At 42.2% G+C, this 19,975-nt stretch overlaps 1 protein-coding gene across 4 annotated transcripts in view; it reads right to left on the bottom strand.

Annotated features, from left to right (window-relative positions):
• Positions 1 to 19,975, bottom strand: part of HDAC9 (histone deacetylase 9) — a 469,199-nt gene that overhangs the window by 119,833 nt on the left and 329,391 nt on the right. For all 4 annotated transcript variants that reach the window (XM_083705231.1, XM_083705235.1, XM_083705232.1 and 1 more), the window contains 3 exons: positions 16,367 to 16,500; positions 7,253 to 7,373; positions 4,996 to 5,045 (listed from right to left, as the gene is read on the bottom strand). In XM_083705231.1, the coding sequence (XP_083561357.1) occupies positions 4,996 to 5,045; positions 7,253 to 7,373; positions 16,367 to 16,500 (305 nt within the window). The remainder of the gene's footprint in view (positions 1 to 4,995; positions 5,046 to 7,252; positions 7,374 to 16,366; positions 16,501 to 19,975) is intronic.

Here is a 19,975-nt window from a genome sequence, read left to right as displayed (position 1 = left end):
AGGGTGACTTCTTTTTAAAGTACATGGAAGTACTTAACTAGTCAGCTGAGGTCAAAGCCCTAACAAAGGAAATGGCTGGGCAGGTTTCCTCTTATAGATTCTGAACTCACAGATACAGGGTTGCAGGTTTGGGAAGGGATCTGCAGGTATCATCCACAGCGAGAATGAGAAGTCATTCTGGAAGCCACAGATTTGCCATGTCATCTGGTGATTTATGCCTTCTTTACTGAATCCATGTGTCTCCGTAGGTATAAAAGCTTTTAGAAGCTCACACTTTGCCGTTTGCTTCCAGAGAAAATACGTTGCCTCCAACTCACCCCCCCCCCCACCGTTGCTGTTTAGTGGCAAGCAAGTAGAAACTAAATCCATCCCTTTTCCGAAGTGTTCCTGCCTTTAAGAACTCTGTGTGCCATTAAGATCCAAGTGTCATCACAGAACTTGCCATTCCCAAGCCTAGTTGGCAGAAGTCCATGAGTCTAGGTGAAATATATTCGGAGTTGTGTATTTCATGCGCTTTATTCAACTCATAGTAGCAATGAATGAACTTTTCCCCAAATGTGTAGCTATATATACATTATTTACACAATGGGCCCTGCGTGATTGGCTAATTCCTGGCTGTTCCTGTAGGCCAATCAGGTTGTGGATTCACCTCCTCCAGAAGCCTGATTGGCTGCTCCTGCAGGCCAATCAGGTTGCTGATTCACTTCCACCTGGAGCTGGATTGGGTGGCTCCTGCAGACCAATCAGAATGCTGCATTCTGGATCCTATTGTTCTAGGATTCAGCTCAGTACATAACACCAGGAAAGGTGATGCAATCTAGCACAGAAGCCTGCTGATGTTTCAGGGTGAGGAATCAGCTGCTGGGAGGACAGGTGAGCACCGCTGCTGCTGGTGGTCCACTAATGTTGTCTGCTACTGAAATCCAGGACCCACCGCAAAAGAACCAGGGCACGGGTCCCCAGATGGCAGCACCTAACAATTTCTTACTGTGAAGACATTTGTCTGAAATGGCCTTTCCAAGCCTCCTCACTCTGAAGCAAGTTGCACTGATTTCATAGAACTCAGATCTACATAAATATACCTAGGATAGCTAGGTAAATTTCACAGGTATGTGAAATTGTTGCACAATCGCATGCATCATTTTGTTATAGAGCCAAAAGTTCAGCTTCTCCACTTTGTGTTTTGTTTCCACACGACCGAAGAGGCAAAGACATACACGTCAGAACTTAAGTCACCCTTAGTGTCATATGTTCAGGGTCGGATTTAGGGCCCTTTATATGTCCAGCTGTCCTTTGTCAACAACAAATTGTCGCTGTTTTTTGTGTTGAATATATGCTATATGGTGATTTGTGGATCTAATAGTTATTTAAAGCCATTTGCACATAACAAAATATGTATTTTATTAAAGTAATTGTTGAACTGAAATACAATTAAGAAGTATATTAACAGTGAAGTAATTATTAAGCTCTAACTTAAAATGATTTTTTATTCATAACAAACTTAATAATGTAAACACGTTGGCATTTGGCAATAACAAAAGTTCCTTTAGAAACACAGTTTACAAAGACTCATAATCCAGTCTCTAGAAACTTGCTATAACATGAAATAATAATAGGTGTAAATATATGAAGCAAACTATTAATAAATATAAATAGCAGAATGTAGGCACCCTGTATATAGAGATGAGCAAACCAGTGATATTTTAGGGAGGAGGCTAGCAGGCAGGGCCCATTACTTGCATCATAGGAGCCTACACAACACAAAACACTGTTGCTGTATGTAGGTTTCATTTTATTTGCTTTTTATCTTATATTTTGGAAATGTACATCCAGTTTTTTCCCTTTATTTTTTTTTGGGCCCCCAAGAGAGTGGGGCCCTAAGCTGTAGCCTGCTTAGCTTATACGTAAATCCAGCACTGCATATGTGGCTGTCAGCCTATGAAGAGGTAAAAAAAAAGTTGCTTGTCATCGGCAGGACAGTCCCCACTACCCTGCCCAAACTTCACACAGTAATATGTAAGATACTTTAGAAGGAAGATGCTCTAGCACTGGGTTCTTCTGGTATTACATGCTTGCTATTATGAAACAGGATTGCCAGATTGTGACCTGGGATGGAGCCCTGGTACTCAGACAACTGCAACTGAAGGAAAGTCTTTAGCTCCCATGTGTTCTCCACAAAGATGTAGTCCACCCATTTGATCCTTTACCTGTCACCTGGGATGTGGACCTGAAATGGAAGACTTCATTCTGTATCCCTAAGTACGTGGGAACAGATAAGTAGGGCTGTTGCCAAAGCAAGGCATGAACTTGTGAGATATATATATATATATATATATGCGCATATATCTATATATATGCGCATATATCTATATATATGCATATATATATATATTCGTCACTATCGCTCCTGAATGCTGACGATCAATGGAGAAGGACAGTTGCTTCATCTCTGCATGAGAATCATAAAAGAAATACTTGAAACTTTCAGAATTTATTTTTTTAAAAAAAAGAAATGGGAAGTATTTCTGGCCATTTCATGAAATGCAAAGATTAATCTTATGCCAAAACAAAACCATAAAGTAGTAGAAAAAGGAGGCACATAAAAAGCAAAACTTTTAACAGTATAATTCTCGGGATCCCAATGGTGGTTCCCCACCCCCACCCCCATTCTTACATAGCCAGTGCTTTATCAAACGCTGAGGGTAAGAATAGCAGAAGAAAAAATATTCTTCTCCAAGGAGTTCTAAACATGGGCCCATTGATGTTGGCATGCACCATGTTCATGGGAATCATAAGCAGCTAATGTCAATTACATGCAACTAAACCACGCAAAAGAGCCACAACTTTCTGGCTCGCGATGTATCACCAGTGTATCCTTCTGCACAAAAGATGTTGCTTGGTCCTTTCCTAAAAAGATTTTTTCCCTAAATCAGAAGGGTTGATGCACCTTCACTCTCCCCCTCCCCCCCCCCAGAGGTACTTTTGTAGCACAAACATCAAATCATTCTGATCTGCTGAAAGGAGCTTGGCTGACTCCAAGGGAATACAGCGTTTGGCACATTGAAGTCTGCAGCTAAGCCTAATTTAACACTTCTGCCCTGACTGCCTGAATTCCTGCAAGGTGTTACATTGGCACTTCCTGAGATCATTCAGCTTGGAAGTCTGACACTGCACATTGACCTTTCCCTTTCTGCTTGCTCCTCCCGGCCTCCTCCTCCCTTCTTTATTTTTTAAGCATCGTTGGATTGGGCCGCTGCCTCGTTTTATAAGATAAATGTGGAATTCTCTTTTGTCTGCAGTACAATCCCTGGGGTACCAGGACTGAAACCCAAACTTTGCCCCAGCACAGCTAGAGAGCCCATTCTTCATCTAAACAAATGCCGTAAGACCTTTTATGCTTGCTTGCTTGGTTTTTTTTTTTTTACAGCATGTCAAAAATCATATTGACTGCCAATAGTGATGTGATTGGTGTGGCCTCCTTGGAGTCATAAAAGAGGCAGTCTGCTATCAATTTCTCTGTGTGTATCCAGGGAATTTTGGGCAGGTTCACTTCCAAGTTATAAATGACAACAACTCAAATGCCACAGAAGTTTTGAAGCTGCAATCTGATTATGCTATCAGAGGCCCTGTTCTTTCTTTCTTTATTTCCCATTAATAAATCATAGATAGATGGCAGATAGATCTATATCACTACACTCAAATGTGTGCATGCACACATATATATCAATATATATTCATATAGATCTATGAATTTGATTTAGCTTGTACTGATATTTGACCATTACTCCTGCTGTTGTGTTATTTATCATTTCCATAGCATCAACACACCATACCAAAGGTACAACAGCAATAAAAACACCTTAACAAGATCAAAGCACTTTTTAAAATATACAAATATCAGTTGGTTAAAAGAAATTCACATTTCAAAGGCCTGTCGAATTAACATCATTTTAAGACGTTATCTAAAAGAAGGCAGGGGTGAATCCTGCCAAACATCCACTGGCAGGGAGTTCCACAGGGCATGACCTTCTACACTAGGAAAGGCCCACCTTATTTTAGATTGTAGGTTTCTGGAGGCAGAGAATTGCCCATTCTTGCCCATTGAGGTGTTTATATATCAATAACTGTGTTTCATTGAGTTTTGCATACACTGAGTAATAAATACATTCTTACAATCTATCCATACAGCCACATATCAGTAGAGCATGAGAATCTTAATCTCATGGCAGTGGGTTCAAGACCCATGTTGGGCAAAAGATTCCTGCATTGTAGACACCCTTGTGGTCCCTTCCTACTCTGCAGTTCTATGATTCTATGATTAAGGAATCCCAATGATTGAATCTGGCACTAATGCAAAGACAACATTGATCGTATTCCAATAGCTTGAGTTTAGATACACAAGGCAGCATGATCACATTTCCTCTGCCAAGGCCGCATTGTTTATTATTAATGTATCCCCAATGAAGTTTGCAGTGGTACCTTGGGTTAAGAACTTAATTCGTTCCGGAGGTCCATTCTTAACCTGAAACTGTTCTTAACCTGAAGCACCACTTTAGCTAGTGGGGCCTGCTGCTGCTGCTGCGCTGCCACCACGCGATTTCTGTTCTCATCCTGAAGCAAAGTTCTTAACCCAATATTTCTGGGTTAGAGGAGTTTGTAACCTGAAGTGTATGTCACCTGAGGTACTACTGTACCTTGAAGACAAATGTGTGCCTGTCGTGTATTCATTTGCATTTGCACACCAGGGCATTGTATGGGGTGCTAGAACTGTGACAGGTGCAACTTGCTTAGAATGATATGGAGAAACCATCCATATATTGTGAAGCTTTGCATCATGATCCCAATCAATTTTGCATCTAGCTCCCAAAATGTTTAACCAGTGTGTGTGTGTGTGTGTGTGTGTGTGTGTGTGTGTGTATACACACACACACCACTGAGTTACCCAGCAGAAAGCTGTTTATGCTACCTTACTACACCAAAGTGAAACCTACTTACCCCAAGGCCTCCGCAGGGCAACAACGAAAATAGTTTCTGAGGCACACTACCTATATAAAAAAAAAGAGTGGAAAACAGTAAGCATTAAGATAGAACTTCATGTTTTGGATGACAACTCCTATCAGCCCCAGTCAGCACATTTGTAAGGGGATTTATTTTTTTTTGCAATGCACTGATATACAGCGGCAGATTTACAAATAGTCTTCGATAAGAGTCAAAAATATTGACATTTAAGAAACTTCCAAAGAAGTTAAATTGCAGCAACTGGAACCCTGGTTAGTCTACCTTGGTTCCAGGAAAGCAGTATTGCGTAAAGTCTCATTATCGAATTATTTCTGTGGCTGAATTTGCAATCTTTGAAGGCTCACTTCTGTTGAAAGCTGATGGTTTGGTGGTCACGTGCCAGTGTTTGTGTATGGGAATATCTGCCATTGGTTGCAAGTTAATAGAAACCAGGAGAGGTCTGGAGGTCCTTAGTGGTTTTCATTATCATCACTTCAGGCCAGTGGTGACTCTGGTAAGAGCATGAAAAACTTGCTTCAAAGCTGTAATATATTCACACATACTGTCCAGATTCTTTAGCATGTCAGCTCTGCTTAAAATGAAGTATTAGCCATTGTGATGGCCTGACACATAATTTTGGCATTTATAAATTTGCCATAATTCGGAATAGTTGGTTTTTAGAAATGCTATGTTCATCAGGGTGGCGGTGGGGGAGGAATGGAAACTGAAAATGGGCAATTGTTCTGAATTGTGCTTATTAAAGGAACATGGTATGGTGCCAATTTGAAAATCATGATAATTTATATCACATCAAGATGTAATGTTGTATGGCACATTGTAATGAACTATAAGTTGTCAAAGGCAGCATGTTAAAGGATTTTTTAAAGTTACATTTGGTTTAGGAAACCTCTTAAGTAGATGCTCAGTTAAATGACATCAGGATATGAACACATACTTAACCATCTTCTAATTTCTGCTGTAGTGTTTTTGAATTTACTTCTTAATGTAAAGTTCACGAAAAAGCATTTATTCACATTGCTAAATCAGGCTCAAAATCTATTTTCTGTAAGTCTCTTTTTAACTCCTCTTTGAACCTTTCTTTACTGATGTTTTGTAAAACCTGGTTGTTTTGCTTTTGTGGTGGTGGCATTTTTAAAAAACCACATAGCAGAGTCTTGTACAATATGAATGTTCTTTCACTATCTACTAGAGTCCAACCTTTTTTTTTGAAAAAAATAGATTTTGGGAAAAACTAAAAAAAGTTCAACAACTTTGGCCAAAAAAAAAGGTCAAAAACTTTTGTGTCTGGATTTTCACTCTCATCCTAAAACAATTCCTCCAAGATCAGCCGCTGGGGAACACGAGTGGGAGACGACCGTTATGCTCACGTCCTGCCTGTGGGATTTCCATAAGGATCCAGTTGGCTACTATGAGCACACAAGTGCTGGGCTAGATGGACCTTGAGTCTGATCTGGCTGGGCACTTAGTTTGTTCTTAGGTTCTTTGTGTCCAAATAGTCCAGCAATAGTCTTTGTAATGTTGGTTCTAGCAAGGAAGTTGGACCATTTGGCCAACAAAATGTATTGGGCTGACAGAACTAAACATTACTACGTGTTGTGTTATCAGGTGTATTCAGCATGCGCTAGTCAAAGATATTTTCATACGTGCAGCATGCTCCTTCTCCTAGGACTAACACTTCAAAATGTCTTGTTTCGGGCCTGCAGAAGTCCTGCCTTCACTTATCCCTCTGCTCTCTTCCTGTTGCATGCACTAGCTTAGGAAGAGGAGTGCGGGGGGAGCACACCGCCCCCAGCAGCGCGATCCCAGTAGGGTGCCATAATTAGGAATATGGCACCTGCTCTCCCCCCCCCCCAAGGGGCTGGAGCATGAAGCTCCGCCACTGGCTGCATGGCAAGGAAGAGTCCTGTGAAATAAGAAACAGCCTTATGTGCAGGGTTCTATTTGCCCATGCAATTTAAATATCATTGCCACAAAGGGGTTAATGTCCAGAGGGTAAGAAAGCAGAGACAGAGAGATAGAAAGAGAAAGATCTCTACTTTCCGGCAAGGACCTTTTCCTAATCTGTGTTGGCTGCTGCTGCTACATTCTCTTTCTACAATGCAATGCATTTGGAAAAAGTGATACTTTTTTTTTTTTGTTATACTGCTTGCCAAGTATTTTAAACTGACACCAGCTATGACTAATGACAGTGCTGGAATGTGCTGTTCTCAGTAGAATAGAGCCCTTTACAGACCTAGGATTTTCCTGGGGTCCAGCTTCTGTCTGTTCAGGGGGCTGGTGCCATACAGCAGTGAATGATGTTCAGAGTGAACCAGCTGTATTTCTTCCAGACTGGCTTTTCGACCTCGGATCCGCTGAAAGAAAGCAGCAGAGGTCTACAATATTCCACCGATAATATAAGGAAGACAGGGAGTGGGGGGGGGGAGCAAATCCAAAATAACATTAAATAGGATTAATCATGGGCAGCAATTGCATCATATGAGAATGTGAGACTGGTTTTGTTTAATATTCTTCAAGAAAGGAAAAGCAAGGATGGTTTTAACAAATGCATTGGTCCCGTGGTAAATCAAACATGTTAGAATAACACAGTACTTTGCATGCAAAAAATAAATGTCCCGCCCCCAGACAGGTTTCCCCTCCCCTTCCATGCAAAACCACAGGGACACCAGTCACATGATTACCAATGGCTTCAAGTTACAAGAAACGAGATTCTGACTAAACATCAGGGAAAGCTTTCTGACAATAGGAGCTGTTCAACAATGGGATGGTCTCCCTTGAGATGTTGTGGACTCTCCTTCATTGGAGGTTTTGAAGCACAAGTTGGATGGTCATCTGTCACGGATGCTTTAGTGAGATTCCTGCATTGCAGGGGTTTTGGACTAGATGATGCTTGTGGGTACCGTACAACTCTATGATTAGTTAGCACCAAAGGCCCTGGTCCAGAGTGGGATTGCAGCAAGGACCAAAGGTTTAAAGCCTTCTCCTTCCCCCACCAGGGTCTTGGTCAGAAGCTCCATGTCTGCTGTTTACACTTTAGAAGCCCATCCAAACAATTGTTCACAGTGTGAATGAGGTTACATTTAGTTTTGTCCTAAGGCAGGGGTAGTCAGTATGGGGCCTTCCGGATGTTGTTGGACTACAACTCCCATTATCCCTGATCCCCAACAACAAAAGATGGGAATTGTAGTCCAATGACATGTGGAGTGCATCAGGTGGACTACTCCTGCCCTAAGTTAATCCAAAAACAACAACAAGTTCCCCAATTAACTTGTCTTTAGGATATTTGCTTTGGAGGGTCATTTATTCACAATATCTAATGCACAGAGTTTGTCTGCAAAGAGTTTGTCCATGGAAATTTGATGGAAGCTGAAATGGTTTATCATTCTTGTAGAATGGTCAATGGTCAGTCTTGTTTATCTAGAACAGGAGTGGGCAACAATTTTCAGTTTGAGGGCCACATTCTCTCATGAGTGTCCTTATAGGGCCTGTATAGTTTCATGGGCAGCTCCAGAGGCAAAGATGTAGGCAGGGCAATAAAGGTGACTCTTATTGTGCAGCCACACAAAAGTCAGAAGATTTCTACACACACCTGTCCATTATTCATCCAGGAAGCAAAAGTTCAAGGACACAGTTCCCACTGGCAGCTCAGTGGGAAAGAGCAATGTAACTGGAAACGGGAGAGGTGAGTTTGAGTTCCATTCCTAGAAAATGTGCCCTTTTTTAAGTACAGTGGCCATAGTAGGTCATGCTTTGCAATCCCTGGAATCTCCACTGACAAGGGGATCTCAAGTACCAAGGCTGAGATGCTGGATAGCTGTTTTCAGTTGGAACAGACAATAGTAGACTAGATGAATCATATAACTCTTCATCAATCAGTTTCACATAGTTGTTTAATCAGTGTAGATGTGGACAGTCAAGGGGGTACAGTAGGGAAGAAGGGAGAAGGGGATCTGATTGTGAGCGCAGTCATTCACGAAACCACATTTATGGTCAGTAGCGATGGACTAATCTATCAATTCTGGTTTCTCTGCTTCTCATTTTTACAGTCTTCAATTTAGTGATTATTATTAACTTTGTGATTATTATTATTTAAAGCCCTCATGAAAATTCACTACCATTGTAGTGCAAAATTCCCTTTTCTCTTTGATATAATAAGAATGTAAGAGTGTCGTCATGCAGCTGTTGTTCGTGTGGCTGCCAACAGATGGCACTGCAAACTACAGAATGATGGCAGAATTCTGAGAGTGGCTCACCTTTGGGTGGTCCATCACAGCTGCACTGGAGGAGAAGATGGAGGCAGTGGCGGAGCTTCATGCTCCAGCACTGGGGGTGGGGGCGGAGAGCAGGCGGGGGCAGGGCTGGTGCATGTCCTGGGGCTGCTGCCCACAGTGGTGTGGTACACATCCTGGGGGTGGGGCACGCTGCCTGCGGGGGCAGGGTGCCCAGCGGGGGGGGAGCATCTGGGATGGCACCCTGCCAAGATTGCTCTGCCAGGGGTGGTGCACTCCCCCTGCACTCCTCTTCCTCTGCTCGTGGATGGAGGCAGGGAGGCAGACAGGAGGGAGAATGGACAAGCAGCCCAGGGAAGGGAGGCAAGCAAGGAGCCAAGAAGCCCAGATTTATAGAATCATAGAATCATAGAATCATAGAGTTGGAAGAGACCACAAGGGCCATCGAGTCCAACCCCCTGCCAAGCAGGAAACACCATCAGAGCACTCCTGACATATGGTTGTCAAGCCTCTGCTTAAAGATCTCCAAAGAAGGAGACTCCACCACACTCCTTGGCAGCAAATTCCACTGTCGAACAGCTCTTACTGTCAGGAAGTTCTTCCTAATGTTTAGGTGGAATCTTCTTTCTTGTAGTTTGGATCCATTGCTCCGTGTCCACTTCTCTGGAGCAGCAGAAAACAACCTTTCTCCCTCCTCTATGTGACATCCTTTTATATATTTGAACATGGCTATCATATCACCCCTTAACCTCCTCTTCTCCAGGCTAAACATGCCCAGCTCCCTTAGCCGTTCCTCATAAGGCATCGTTTCCAGGCCTTTGACCATTTTGGTTGCCCTCCTCTAGACACGTTCCAGTTTGTCAGTGTCCTTCTTGAACTGTGGTGCCCAAAACTGGACACAGTACTCCAGGTGAGGTCTGACCAGAGCAGAATACAGTGGCACTATTACTTCCCTTGATCTAGATGCTATACTCCTATTGATGCGGTCCAGAATTGCATTGGCTCATGTCAAGTTTGTGGTCAACCAAGACTCCTAGATCCTTTTCACATGTACTGCTCTCAAGCCAGGTGTCACCCATCTTGTATTTGTGCCTCTCATTTTTTTTACCTTTAAATGTGACCTGAACTGAATTTCTCCTCCATCCTTAACATTGGCCAGTAGTGCCAGCCACATGGGAGGTTAAAGTAACTGGTTCTGGCTCCTTGCAGGTCTTTGCTAAGATGAAATAGAGCAAGTCAACACAACCTGCGGTCAGAACTGATAAATTTATCAGGAAAGATGCTATTCCCAATGTGTTTAAATCAGACTTCTTTAGAGGCAAAATGATTTTATACTGATAAACATTTGGCGTAGGTAACATAGGAAGCTGCCTTTCTAGAATCTAGCACTGTTAAAATTCAGGGATCTATTTTTCCTTATACTGATAAAATGCAGCCAATATTTTCACATGCCTTCGATCGCGTTGCATTAACCTGCTGTTCCCGCTCTCTGTCTTGTTTCAGTTACAAAGTTGCCTCCTCTGGAGACATCCTTGTCTTGCCCTGCTAATGGCATGTTTGGATTTTCTTCGCAATTGCTTACCGGAGACGTAACAGGGCTTTGCCTAGTAAGAAATCAAGAGCATTTGAAAGAAATTTCTAGTAACCAAACTTTGAATGTTGTTTCTGCAGCAGGAGCCAGAAAGAAACTGCACAAAAGATTTATACTCCTTACTAGTATTCCAATGCAAACATTGCTTGTTTTCAAAGGCCAATAAACATTTAAGGGGAGAGGGTATTTTCTGCGACTGTTAACAGGACTTGATATAATAGACTGAATTTAGCCTTGCCTCTGCCTAAAAAATGGACTACGTTCCCTAAAACTTTGAGTTTAGTCACAAAACTTTGAGTTAAGTTTCCAAATGAAGTAGTGGAAGCCTCTATTTCCTACAATTTGAAACTGAAACGTACCCAATAATTCAGGGGGGTTTTGATATCCAAAGATGTATGCCTCAGTCTCTGAAACACCTTTATTTAGAAGTAACTTATTTCGGTTAGGGAAGGGATAATATTTTCTTCCTTTATGTTGCTAAGCTTCTTCAAACCATTTCAGCTTCCATCAAATTTCCATGGACAAACTATTTTGCAGCACCATGACTGAAGAGTTTTTCTCTTCCCATTCCAGCACCCCTCAGTTTACTTCAAAATATGCTTTGGTTGAAATGTTAGCATAGACTCTCATTTCAGTGAAATTTCTTTCCAACTTAATACGGTACTTTAGCTTCACAGTCTAAAGAACTTCACAATGGGGTTTTAAATAACTGACTTCTCCACCTCTCCCAGAACTCTAAGAGAACTCACAGCTGAGGAAAGATGTCTGAGGCACAGTTGCCTAAAGTCGAGAACACAATGTTACTTTGTGAAGACAATAAATGGTTCTTCTGGGGCTGCTTAAATAACAAACAAAGCTACAGTGTTCTTCATACGTCAGGTGATTGATAACGTTCTCTTGCTCTCCTAAAAGTTGTATGTATGTATTTTCTTAAAGGAAGGCAAAGGGGATGTGGTATAATATAAATGTTTTTCCTGGAATGGGCTTCAGATGACTGCATAGCAAATCAACGAAGAAACCCCAGGTGGCCAGTACTGTGGAAGACCCCTTCCATTTCCACTGAGGGTTGTGTATTCTATAAGAAAGCTAATTAAAATATTTAAGAGGCTGGGGTAATTATTAGTCATTGTAGCACTTTTGTCTATTAGTCCAGACACACTGAAGTGCCATAAACCTCACTGTACTTAAGGAGATAAGAACAACAGCTAGACTGTTGTTTTAAATTTTAAAAGACCTTTTGAATGATTTGCAGTCCGATCCTCAACATGTTTACCCAGACCAAAGAAGTCCCACTGAGTTCAGGGAGATTTGCTTCCTGCTAAATATGCTTAGGGACTGCAACTCTCATCTAATTCTTTTTTAATGCTCACAAGAGCATCATGGTTTTCACATTGTATATTTTAAGGATGGCTCACAGCAGTGCCTATCCCATTGGAAGTCCAGGCTAACCAAAAATATATCTCGTCACATCCTAATATGTAGGGATATGTGACAAGGCACAGGGAGCAAGTTGTGTGCTTGCTGCATGTGTGCTTGTGCTTCCTAGTGCATTTTGCTAAGTATAATTATTTAATTGACACCGAAATGGTGAATGGCTATGTGCATTAATGAAGGCTTTAACATTGGGATTTTTTTATGGGGCCAAGGATGGGCTCTCTGAGCTTTAATTAAGTGGATAATTAACTGTTGTCATTCTCTAGTAGCTAACACTTGAGTGTTAAACTTTAGATCACATGGAAGGCTATTGAATTCAAAATCACCATCTTGGAAGGGTGTCTTTGTTCCTTGACTTTGTGGAAGAAGGATGTAAGTGAATCTCTACAGGTAAGCAGCCCGGTGCAAGCTGGAATGCAGACATTTGCTTCTAGGAGCTGTTTGGAATTATTTTATATTTTGTAAGATGCTGAGCTTGTGCATTTTACTGGCATATGTCTTATGGAACTATTTGGATGCATCATTTGATGTTTTAATTCTGTTATGAAGAAAGTTCTGCAAGTAAAGTTTTGAATAATATCTAATTGGTCTGGGCAATGCTTCATTTCCAGAAGGAATCAGATTTTATGCATCCAGACACTTCAAACTGTGCAGTATTAATATCTGCAATACATATACTGTCTGCACATATATAAACAGTTGGTCTTACAGTAAGGGATACAGCAGAGAAACACTTCTAGATGATCACAGAGCAACTCTGTGTAGGGGCTACCCTTTAGCTGCACAGAACAGAAAATGGGCCCCTTCTTTCCCGGTGCATGTTCTTGTAGACCTCAGAAATAGCAGGGAATAGTGGAAGAATAAGAGTTTCATAAAGAAACAGAGGAAAGTGAGGGGCCAGGACATGAAGATGAGCATGAGCAGGGAAGAAGCAGTAGCCCATTGGTACCAGGCTCCTGTGCTGATCTAAACATCATCGCCCCTATGTAGAGTGTCAAAAACTATCTCCATGTGGTGAATTCTCCAGAAGACGTCATTTAACCACATTCCACCTTGACATTGTGTTGGGCATTTTCCACACCTTTATCACACATCCATAGAACTGGCATGGTGATTTTAAACCACAGATCTTCAGTAGTACTACTCAGCAAGTAGAGGTATACACCACAGCCCACACTATGAAATGGAAGCATTTGGAGCTGCTTCCATGTAGAGGCCACAAGACGAAGATTGGTCTGGAGAGTCACAAAGGCTAACCTGACCCTTAAGCGAAGGGTAGCTGGTGGGACCAGGGAATTGGTGTGTGTGGGTGTGTGGGTGTGTGTGTGTGTGTAGAACAAACAAAAAAGCTGGGAGGATACACATGTGTGAATGGGTTCAAGCTTCACAGGGGAGCAGAAGACAGAGGATTACTACTTGCACTGCTAAACACAGGAGCCACCAAGATCAAATGTGTGTGTGTGATTGCGCCAATCTCCTATTTTCACAAGGTTACTCAAATCCTAGGCTCCTGCCTTGCGTTTCACGATGTCGGAAAGCCAAGCCCAGCACTCATTGTTTATGAGCCCCATAAATAAAAGCGTAGTGAACCCATAGATCTAGCACCTGGAAAAACCAGCTCTCTGTCATTTTTCCCCAAGGCTTCGAAAAGTTGGATGGAAAGTTCTACCAGCTCAGTCAGATGCAAATGTATGATCAAGCTTTGATCAGCACAGACGTCAAAATAATGCTCAGAATAAATGTAACTTGGATTGCATGTAAAGAATGTGGCATCATAAAGCTTGGCTTACTTCACCCAATATCCATCATATCATTATTTTACTGCCAATACATTTCTTATGGGAACTGAGTATGACCTTTATGACAGCCTGATGATTGACTTAAGAGAGAATCAGAATATTTTCAGTTCACAGTGTTTATCCGGTGATGAGAACAACGCTCCTAGTTTGTTTGAGGTTGTCCAATTGTTCGGTGGAAACACAATCCTTCTTTTTTTATCTCTGAATAATCACAGTCCTCTCTTTAGCTTCTGTCAAATTTAACCTAGTCTGGTTGAATTTAGGCAGCAGCACCATGAACTGCAGCAACAGTTTACTTATAGTTATTTATCCCAAACGATAAAATGAATGACTTATACAAAATGTAACACTCCTGAAGGAAAAACATTATACAAAGCGGTTGCATTCATAGAAGCCAATGCACCACACTTTTAGATGCAATAAGACCTGTGCCAGCAGTTGGTACTTCCTGGAAGCTGGGGAAAAGACTGATCGCCACTGACCTCCTCAACATTTGACTTTTGTTGCTTCCAACCTTCTCTGGAGTCAGGATATGGGAGTCAGCTGTATGTCTTCTAGTCTGGTGAGAGGACCCCTCCCCTCTGAACTGTATTTAAGCCAGACTCAATAGAGGGCAGAAAAACCAATACCAGACACTTGATTGCCAAACCTTCCATTTGCTTTGTATATATGCACTTAAATACTTTGTACTTATGTACTTAAATATTTATGTACTTCTTTAAAAAAATATATAACTATATAACTGAATTTATTCTGTGTTTGTTAAATTGTTGGTTTTTGTCATTTTTGAATTTAATGGCATGCTCTGCATTTGCATATATTTGTATTTTGATGTTTTGAATGTTTGTGGCAAGTTGCTTTGGGCACAGCTCATTGTGGGGAAAAGGCACATAAACCTCAATCAATCAATCAATCAATTTGTTATCTGCTGTAATCTAAACCACAAAGCCTAGGGCTTGCCGATCAGAAGGTTGGAGGTGAGGTTCGAATCCCCACGATGGGGTGAGCTCCCGTTGCTCGGTCCCAGCTCTTGCCAACCTAGCAGTTCGAAAGCACACTAAGTGCAAGTAGATAAATAGGTACCGCTCCAGCGGGAAGGTAAACGGCATTTCCATGCGCTGCTCTGGTTCACCAGAAGCGGCTTAGTCATGCTGGCCACATGACCTGGAAGCTGTATACCGGCTCCCTCAGCCAGTAAAGCGAGATGAGTGCTGCAACCTCAGAGTCGGTCACGACTGGACCTAATGGTCAGGGGTCCCTTTACCTTTATCTTTGTGATGCCTGTGGAACAATCTATGAATGAACAGTCAGGCATCTCTTTACTTTTATCTAAAGATTATTTCCTTCCTATAGTCACCCACTATAGACATTTTGCTAATCTAAGTGGCTCACAGCAATTGGGTTAAGTGTTTGGCAGTTCTATATAAGGAGACCCCAATCCAACAGCACCTCGATCTAGCAATTCCTTAGAGGCCTGCTGGTTCCTCAGTCTGACATCAGGCAAGGCTCAGCTCCATCCATTCACAATGGCTGCATTTAGATGATACATCCTGGTCAAGTTATTAGTGAGCCCCACATGCAGCTGCTTTGCTCTTCCCTTCATGTGAACTGGGAAACAGGTAAGAAGGTACTGAAGTACAACTTCCCATTGTGATTAAACTGGTAGGGGACTATGGTTAATGGCTCCAAAAAAGCCAAGGGTAGCCAACTTTAAACCATGGGTTCATATCACATCTTGTTTGGAAACAATTCACCATAATTTCCCATTTTTGACATAACAAAAAGCTACAGTTACACAATACATGTAAAGCATGTTACTTCCCCCCAAATATTCATGGGAACTGTAGTTCATTAAAGGGTGCTGGGAATTATATCTTTGAGGAAGATTTGCATTTTAAATTTGTGGTGTGTATGCGCTTGTTCACTCACTTGTGCAAAGGAAAGAGGGAAGTTGTTTATTATTATTATTATTATTATTATTATTAAAACCTATGTCCCACCAAATAATTTTATGCTGGAAATTTGTGGTGCCCCCACAAATAAGATGTGAATGCCTGAGTGTTCAAATGGAAGCTGTACATGGAGTCACAAAAGGGGAAAAATAAATTAATCTGTCATTTTTTATATGTGGATATTATGATCCACACATGACTCCACGATGAGTCCATAGTTTATTTTTTATCATGAAGCACAAGGGATATTTACAGGGTTAGCTGCTTGGTGCTTACAGACGGAATGGATAATATTGTGCCTCCTAACATCAAACCTATTTGTATGGCCATGTTTTTGATTACCTCACACTTGTTTAGCAAGCCACTTTCTTGCAGCCTCGACCAGATGCTTTGTATTCTTCCAGCGTGCTCAGGGTGGTTGCTGTAATTTCCACACATGCATTGGTGCTTCAACATTAGCGTGTCGTACGCAACACCTTCAGCATAAAGACAATATAACAAGAAATGATAAGCACATTCTCAAGGACCGCCGCTCCCTATATAAACCTACCCAGACTCTGTGTTCCTCTTCTGAAGCCCTTCTTCATGTGCCACCTCTATGAGAGGTTCAGAGGCTGGCAGCGCAAGAGCAGGTCTTTTCTGCAGTGGCTCCCCATTTGTTGCATGCTTTTTCCAGAAAGGTTTGTCTGGAGCCTTCATGATATATCTTTAGGTGCCAGGCAAAAACATTCCTCTTCAAGCAGGCCTTAGACTGATTAACGTTCTACAGTCTTTTAAATTTATTTGTGGGAAGGGGGTGTTATCATTTTGGTTTTAACTATTGATTTGTGCATTTACCTTGCATTTTTATCTTGTGGACTGCCCTGAGATTTTATGATGAAGAGAAGTATATAAAACACAAAACAAATAAACAAACAAACAAACGCCTAACCATTTGCCTTCTCGGTAAGCAACAGAGGGCCAACTACATGTGACAACCAAGTTTCACAAACCCTTCCCAGTCTCTTAGGGTGCAATTCAATCTTGTGCTGTTCTGAGGACTCTCCCGACTTAACTCTGGTTTCTCTTCAGATCGTATAAATCTTTTTCCTCAGAGAAACGTTAATTCTGTTTGAATCCAGTAAAAATAAAATAAAAAATGCTGCATTTTTTGGCCTTTGTCAGAAACGTTCAGTTCAGACTGTTTGACAGTAATATATTTGCCCTTCTAACTGCATCGTGTCTGATGAAGAGTTTCTTGGTTTCAAAAAATGAAATCTGAATGGGTCCCCCCCCCTTTCCTTCTTCATTCACTTCAAACATCTAAATTGATTTAGGATGTGCAAATAATTCACTTTTGCAGCTGCGGGTCACGCAGCACGTGTGCTACAGTACCACAACACAGCAACAGAGTTGCCTTCTAAAAATAGACAGTAGGATTCCCTAACACAATCCAGCCAAGGCTACGGCTCCCACCCCCAAAGTAAAGAGAGAAGAGACAAATGTTTTCAATTTCTAGCTGCTGTGGAATGTTAGTGGGAGATAATTATTCAGCCTGGAATGTTGTCTTCATTGAAGCCAGTGGCAAAATTCCCCACTGAAATCAGAAGATCCAATATTTTCACTTGCTCTTTTCCTCTTTCTGCAAAACCCTGCTCCTGCTTTAAGTCAGATGCTCATCTAATTGCAGTCCTGTAAATCGTGAACTTGCCTCTGCAGATGTCAGGGTGGAAATTGACCTCCAGAGAGAAATATACATGTATTTCAAATGCATCACTTTTTATTATCCTTAAGGCTCGCAGTGGGTGACAACCTTTATGAACGTTCACTGAACGGGGCGATGAAATATAGAGCAGGGAAGGATCCCAAACTTCTCCCTTCCCTGCCCAAGTGAAAAGCTGGGCATCAGTCTCAGAAAGAGGTCAGACTATCTGCTGTGAAATGGGTGCCATGAAAAGGCAGCAGAAGGGCTGTAGCTCATGCAGAACATCCTGGGTTCAGTCCCCAGCATCTCGAGGTAGGGCTGGGAGAGACTTGTGGGAATGTTCAGGGAGGCAGCAGAGGAAATATTGTTTCTTAATATCCTTCCTAACTTGTGCTAGCAAGTTCTATACCTTAGCAGTGTTTTAACATTCCCCTTTAAACGCACAGCGAGTAGCTGGTTGCAAGCTTCTTTAAGCTTCTCAATATAGATTCCTGGTAAGATCCCTTAGTTCCCTCTTAAAAGAATAAACACGCCACAATCTTATTTGAGATATATAAAAGTAGTTTACTCACACCATCAGTTCACAGTTGGATCCCTGAAGACAGACTTAGTTACAGATATATATACATGTGGATCTACCCCTTATGGGGGGTTAATCCCAGTGACTGCAGACTGGCAGTCACTGCAGCTCACACGACGAAAGGAAGATGGAGAAGAAGGGAGGAGGGCTGTGGGCCTTGTGCTTTTGTTTCCTGAACAGGTAAGGCCACGCCCACCTCTAGTAAAATGCAAGAGGAAGTATGTCCTAGCCCAGGAGGAAACAGGAAGTTTTTGACTGGCTGGTCCAAACATCCCCTTGCATGTCCACTCTAGGAAAACAAGGAATGTTGTACTTGACTGCTACTTATGTATCACATCCCACAAGACTCCAATCTGAAACCCTGGAGATCCACAGCCAATCACTGTAGACAATACTGAGCTAGATGGCCAATGGGTCTGACTCGGTATAAGGCTGTTTCCTCTGTTCCTACTCAATGTATTACTCAATGTATTACTGTTGCATTTTTACTGCCGATGTGTGGGAGAGGTGTTTGCAGAATTTTCTTTCTCAGTTTCCAAAATAATTTGACTCGCCTTGACTTGTGGCATCACGGCGACCCAGAAGTGGCCAGAAAAGGGGGTGGAATGGGCTTATGTGTGCTTCATCATTCACATGTGATAACCCGGAATGCAAATTGAGGGTTGCCTGTATATAAAGCCCCTAACAGCTTGCGACTGGTTCACGTAAGGCCTTGGCCCCATACCTGCCAATTCAGTCAGATCTGCAAAACTTGCATGTCTACTAATGTCACACAAAGTTCTTTAGTGTGGCAGCATTTGTGCTTCAGAACTCCCTGCGACCTCACTTAACTCTTTCAGATGCCCACCAAATCCCCTCTGCTTCAGCAGCTCTGTCCAGAGCACACCTATCTGTTTTTAATGCGTTGTTTTTAGGTGCTTCTAACAATTTCTAAATGCTCACAATATGCTTTTGCTTCATTTTTAATTGTATTTTTTAAACAACAGACGTGTATGCCACCCTGCCCAAAGGAACGCACACAGCAGAGAGTTAACTTATCAAAGATAACACACTCGTTTCTACAGCTCTGAAGACCTGCACACACCAATCTGGCATCTAGACAGCTATTCCCAGATTTGCGCTCTGTGAAGTTGTAGAATCAGGGGACCATTCATCCATTTATGCACCTTCCCCTGACGGGTTGTGCACATGTAGCCTGAGACTTCACCTGAGTGGAAGTTGCCTCTGTGCTTTCTGCTTCCATTGTTTCCTGGTTCTGGGAGACAGTGGGGCAGGGGAGGTAGGGCAGCATCCGGCCATTCACTGGCCTGGCCTGCATCTTCTTCCTTCTCTTCATCCAGCTCTGAAGCTTCCCCTGCCTCTGACTCTTTCCTCCTGGTTGGTACAGGTCAGACTCCAGTCCCTAGTATACACGCATCATTGTCCTGTTAGTCCCTGCATACCCCGGGCTCCGCTGGGAGGAAGGGTGGGGTATATATTTAATAAATAAATAAGAAAACAAATAATCACCCCTTGGATTTGCATGAGACTGTGAAAGGAAAGTCCCACAAGCCGGGCACAAGCAACACAGATTCCTCTGCCTTTGCTGTCAGTGACTCAGTGTGGACATTTGGAGCATGGAGAGCGTGTCTGTATGGCCTTAGTTGAAAGCCTTAACGGGAGGATCAAGAGATTTCCAAAAGCTCAA

Source organism: Podarcis gaigeae, assembly GCF_964106915.1.
Source record: "Podarcis gaigeae genome assembly, chromosome: 12".
Taxonomy (NCBI): Eukaryota; Metazoa; Chordata; class Lepidosauria; order Squamata; family Lacertidae; genus Podarcis; species Podarcis gaigeae.
Note: the sequence above shows the minus strand (reverse complement) of the source record. Positions and strands in the feature narration are given on the sequence as shown.